The 5707-nt window shown below is 32.0% G+C and overlaps 1 protein-coding gene across 1 annotated transcript; it reads right to left on the reverse strand.

The window, feature by feature from the left end:
• Positions 1-1103: 1103 nt before the first annotated feature.
• LOC127105690 (UDP-glucose 4-epimerase GEPI48) lies at positions 1104-5220 on the reverse strand. Its single transcript, XM_051042889.1, has 9 exons — positions 4902-5220; positions 3969-4018; positions 3691-3826; positions 3322-3423; positions 2935-3162; positions 2575-2653; positions 2327-2409; positions 1646-1737; positions 1104-1471 (listed from the first exon to the last, which is right to left on the reverse strand). The coding sequence occupies exons 1-9, from the start codon at positions 5085-5087 to the stop codon at positions 1384-1386; spliced, it is 1044 nt and encodes a 347-aa protein (XP_050898846.1). The 5' UTR covers positions 5088-5220; the 3' UTR covers positions 1104-1383.
• Between the last annotated feature and the right edge of the window lie 487 nt (positions 5221-5707).

The following is a 5707-nucleotide window of genomic DNA, read 5'->3' on the forward strand; positions in this document are numbered from 1 at the left end:
TGTCCTATATACCCATTAAAGAAAATTGAGTAGAGTTGCCCTATTAACTATTCATTGGTCTATATGTATGCTATTTATTAATGTCATTAAAAATAGTACTTTTTAATATTAGTCATTTATTTGTAATTCAATCCCTTTATCGCAATGTTATTCCAAAACTATCATCATACACTAATAATTTAAGCCGTATTTATATGATAAACAATAATTTTTTAAATAAAATATATACTTATGAATAGTATCACGAATAAGTGATATTTTTAAATAGTGAAATGAAATTAAGTAATAAATATAGAATGTTAGTTAATAAAATGATAAAATTAATTAATAAACGTCTAAATATTAAAAATAGTTTTTAATAATAAAATAAAATTGGTTAATAAAAAAAATGGTTATTAAAGTTTCGAAGTTAATTAATAAACATCATCTAGATGTTAAAACTAATTTTTAGCTTTGTTAATAAAATATAAAATACAAGTTAATAAAATCTCATAATGATTAATCACATAACTTTATATTATTATCTTATAATTTCAAAATAAAAATAAAAATAAAAAATAGTTTAATATTTTTAAATTTAATATTATAATATTTCACTGTTCACCGTATTGAACGACAGTAAAATATACCGTAAAATATGATGTATATGTATATTGTGGTATAAAAATATCATTGTTATTTAGCACTTTATTTAATTTAAATTATCTTTTTTTTTTAAATGGTCCAAGTCCCATAACCCCTTCTCTTTCACGTCAGATAGTTTCCAATGTAAATTGTTCCTATGCATTTCATCTTGCTTTTTACATGATACTATTAGTTAAAAGAAGTAATTTTATTTTATGAGCATATGAAGAAAATTGAGTGGAATTGAATTCATGGTTTAGAAGCCATTAACAAATCATGGTGATTTGATCAGTAATATTAACTAGTACAGCATTTCTATGCTGGGTGTCAAATTAGCTACAGTTGAAACTATTGCCGTGTCTTGCTAACTGAGTGTTTAAACATTATTAATGATTTTTAAACATCATTATTTATTGAAAAGTTAAATATATTGTATATACTTTGCAACTCGAAGCAAAAATAGGAGAAAAAACAAAACATATGAAGTAAAGTAAAATTATATCTGTAAGTCATCTAGCTCTAAGATGAGATAATCCATTTGATAACATGTAAATTGGAACCTAAAGAATCATTACTTATAGTAGTACTACTACTACTTATTTGCCTCATAATTATAATTAAAATTCATAATTACAAAAGTTATTTCCATCTTAGAATCGCTCAAGAAAAACTCTAGAGAAAACTAAACTTGTAGTAGTACTTATTTTGTATGAATATAAATAAATGATCAATGTCAAATGGATTGATTTGAAAGAATCTTCATTTTGTAGAGTCACCATAGCCATAAGGGTTTTTGCTAGCCCAATTCCATTGATCACGGCACATATCATCGATGCCATATTTAGCTCTGCAAAAGTAGAATAAATTTGTGAAAACTTGCACCAATTTCTTGTCGAAACAAGAAAACATTCCAAATATATAGTATCTGCCAAATTTGGAGAACCAAAAAATAACAGAGAGGAGTGCTTTAAGAAAAGTTAAATATCACAAAATTATTGGTTTGAGCAAAATCAATACTTACTTCCAGTTAAGTTCTTTTTCTGCTTTTGATGTTGACCCATAAACAGTTTCGGCATCTCCAGGTCTCCTACCAGCTTTTACTATTGGAATTTTCTAAACAGAAAAAAATTTGTATTGATTAATTACTCCTGTACAAATAGCTTAATTTGAATATAATATAATTATATAAATGAGTTTGATCAATATGTTAAACAGCCATAAAATGAATGACAGTTGCAAAGAGAAGGAGGATGTTTGTTTACAAACATATTTTGTGCCCACTTTCATGTTGTGTCAATGAGCTTGTTTCACATCCATTTCCTTGTATCTTAGGGACCAACGTGAAAGATTTTTACAGCTTAATTAGACATCTACCATTAAAGAGCTTATGAATTATATGTTCTTTTATGGGTACAAAGGTATAAAGTGTTTCTTCAACTGAAGTGGGGGGATGAGCTCTGTGGGGGCTAGAAATAGCTTAAGACAATCACTTAATGAAAATAAGCAGAGAACAACTCAGATATCATAGGCTCTGTTTGGCAAAACAAATTTTTGATCTTATAGTGGATCGCTTATAAACTCATAACTACAATAAACATGTTTATTAACGGTTTTTTATCACGGGCGTATACTTCTTTTTACTAGCTTACGCGTTTTTTGATAAGCAAAGGATAGCACAAGCTGAAGGATCGTGAGTAGTTACCTTTCCAGAGGCCTTTTCAAAAGCTGTAACCATCTCGAAGACTGATGTTCCCTTTCCTGTTCCCAAGTTGAAAACCTCACAACCTGTATATGCAGACATGAAAGCTTCAGCAAAACAACATACTTTACAGAAAATCCAAAAACATGTCAAAGAAGAAAAAAATATCAGTGATTATAAGAATCCAATGTCAATTCACAACCAGTTGCTATTCCCACGGAGTCTACTAAAATGAATGGGCTGAATAGTACCTGTTTTAGGATCGTCTAGTTTACGCAATGCAGCAATGTGCCCATCTGCTAAATCAACAACATGAATATAATCACGAACCTGAGAAAAAGAAAAGATGTAAGATCCTCAAAAGAAATCAAAGGCATATCTTAAGAAATGGGGAAAGATAAAATAGATCCAATGAGGGACAGAGGGTTGGTTTGATGGGGAATTATGCATATATGAATGGACTAACTGTGATTGTGGTTGCTCACAATGTCACATACATACATCATCATCAAATTAATCCAAATCGAAGGGATATAGCGACTCAAGTGTGAGCTTAGTATGCATCCAAGTAAAATTTTGAGTAAAACAAGTCAAAAACAAAGAGAACATACTCCAGTTCCATCACTTGTACTATAATCTGTTCCAAAAACTGTCAATGCGGGGCGTCTGCCAACTGCAACTTGCTGAACAAAAGGCATGAGGTTGTTAGGAATTCCGCGAGGATCCTCACCAATGTGACCACTAGGATGAGCACCAACTGGGTTGAAGTATCTCAAGAGTGTTATTTTCCATTCTGAATCTGCATGGTAGATATCACGACAAATTTCTTCGACATAAAGCTGGGGAAAAAAAAAGCTCTTGTTAGATATCATTGCTAGATTATGATAGAATACATCAACACATGTAATATACGACAAATATAAACAAGATTGAAAAGGGAATATAGTTTTACCATCCCAACCCAAGTATCTGACCTTAAAACAGTTTCCTACTCATACCTTGGTTCGCCCATATGGGTTTACAGCTGATAAAGGGAACTCTTCGGTACAAGGGACTTTTTTTGGCCAACCATATACAGTGGCTGAAGAGGAGAACACAAGCTGAAAAGATTCAAGAAATATAGAATCGTGTTAAATAATCAGATTACAGCAACCAACCTCACAAATACACTTTCAGGTAGCAGTATTATCACGGCACTACAAGAACAACTGTCTAGATTATATTTATATCATAAGATCAAGCTTCTACAGAATCTTTTCACAAACAAATGCAAACTGATGGCTTGAAAATTTACCACTACAATTACTTAATTTATAATGACCCAAATCATTCAACATTCAGGACTTGATATACTAAAATGGAGTTACCTTCTTGCATCCATGGGCGGCCATGACTTCAAATAGAACAATTGTCCCAATCAAGTTGTTGTTATAGTAGACCATTGGTTTCCGCACACTTTCACCTACTGCCTTTAGGCCAGCAAAATGTATGACCGCATCAAAGCTGGGGGAAAAGATGAACATATATATATGAAACATTAATAAACCAGTGATCAAGTGAAATTATAAGAGAACTTGAAACATTAACAAATGTGCAATCTATTGTACAAAAAGAAAAACTACAGATGCTTCTGCACAATCCTTACTTTGTGGAAGAAAAAATCTTCTCCAATCCATCTCGGTTCCGCAGGTCTAACTGCAGCATGAAAAAGTAAAATGAAAAAACGTCTGTCAACATCACAATAACATAATTGTCTATATTATCAACATCAATTTCACATAGGGTAACCAAATGAAAAACCATGTAAGGTGAAGTACTTTATCAATGTCTATTGCAGATAAAATCAGATAAAACCTTAACATATATGCTGTTTTCAGCTGTTTTTAGTAAACTGTTCCCGGGGCTGGCAAAAATAGTCTCGCAGTTTTCTTAAAGACAAAGCCGTCACGAGAGTTCTCGCACCCAAAGCGGACAATACCTTGTAGCTGCAATGGCGCGGACTTGAGATGGACCCGACTACTCAAGTTTGCTTATAAAAGTAGCTTGCAAAATAATTCAACTACACTCACTATTTGATTTATATTAATTGAGTCCACAAGTACTTATTATTAAGCTATTTTTTCACATATGGTTTTAAACCCGGATAGAAACCAAGATAGGTAGCAAAATAAACCCAGATTGGATCTAGTAGTAACAAACCAACAAACCAAACATCACATCATAAAGTATGTTATGTACTTGTCGGGCCAACTGTGAAACACATAACTTGAATCCGCCACCGTCTATTTATTTACTACACCACAGAAAAATATACCTAAACCACAAAACTTTTGCTTTCACTTTTACCTCTCTGGTTGGGTCCACCGCGAAAATAATTACTAAATCACCAAAATCACTAAAATAACTAATATCCAAAGCTATGAATTAAACAATTTATAATTCAAAATCAAAATCACCATATTCAGAAAAATAAAAAACAGCAATCAAATCATGAAGGACATTACAACCGAATCATAAAAAAAAGATAGAATTGAAAAAGGCTGAACAACGAGAAAGAAAGAGAATGTGCGCTTCTCACCTTATGAAATGATAGGTTACCGGCGAAAGCACCGGCGAGAGTCTTGACTCTGTCGATGGATTTGGCGGAAGAATTATCGAGATTATCTACGACGACGACTTTGTAACCGGCGAGAAGAAGCTGGAGAACGGTGTGGGTGCCGATGTAGCCGGCACCGCCGGTAACAAGAATGGTTTTGGCAGACATAATTGAAAGGGTTTTGACGATAGAGAGATAATTGAGGGAGAAAATATATGAATGCGAAAATTGTAACGATAGAGAGATAGATTTGATATAGAAAAAGTAGGGGTTATATGTTTTATAGGAAAAGCGAGAGTTTGTTACGCGCCATGACGTTTTTATTTTTTATTTTTTATTTTAAGCGTTAGTTTTTGCTTTTTATTACTTTTGCGGATTTTTCGTGGCGTGTTTTTGAATTTTTTTTTTGTTTATTTTTGAATGTTACAGATCATTGTAAGGGAAAAAAGAATGGGACAGGTCATCCACGTGGATTTCCAGTGTGTTTTAGTCTTTGGGTTTTCTTATTCTTTCCACGGCGGTTATTGGGGGACTATTTTCTTTTGCTATAATTTCTCTTTTGGTTGCATCATTTTTGTTTTGAGTGTGTATGATTTGTGAATATTTTGATGAGTGTTTTTTCTTTATAGAAAATGGTTTGGAACAATGATTGGGTAATCAAAAAATCATGTATATGACAGTTATACTCTCTTGTTTGTTGTAGTTTAGTTGAGTGGTTACTATTATCAATAAACTAATTAATAAATTTTAGAAATTTATTTATAATATGATAATAAGCTAGATTAAAA

Source organism: Lathyrus oleraceus, chromosome 7 (genome assembly GCF_024323335.1).
Source record: "Lathyrus oleraceus cultivar Zhongwan6 chromosome 7, CAAS_Psat_ZW6_1.0, whole genome shotgun sequence".
In the NCBI taxonomy this organism is placed as follows: Eukaryota; Viridiplantae; Streptophyta; class Magnoliopsida; order Fabales; family Fabaceae; genus Lathyrus; species Lathyrus oleraceus.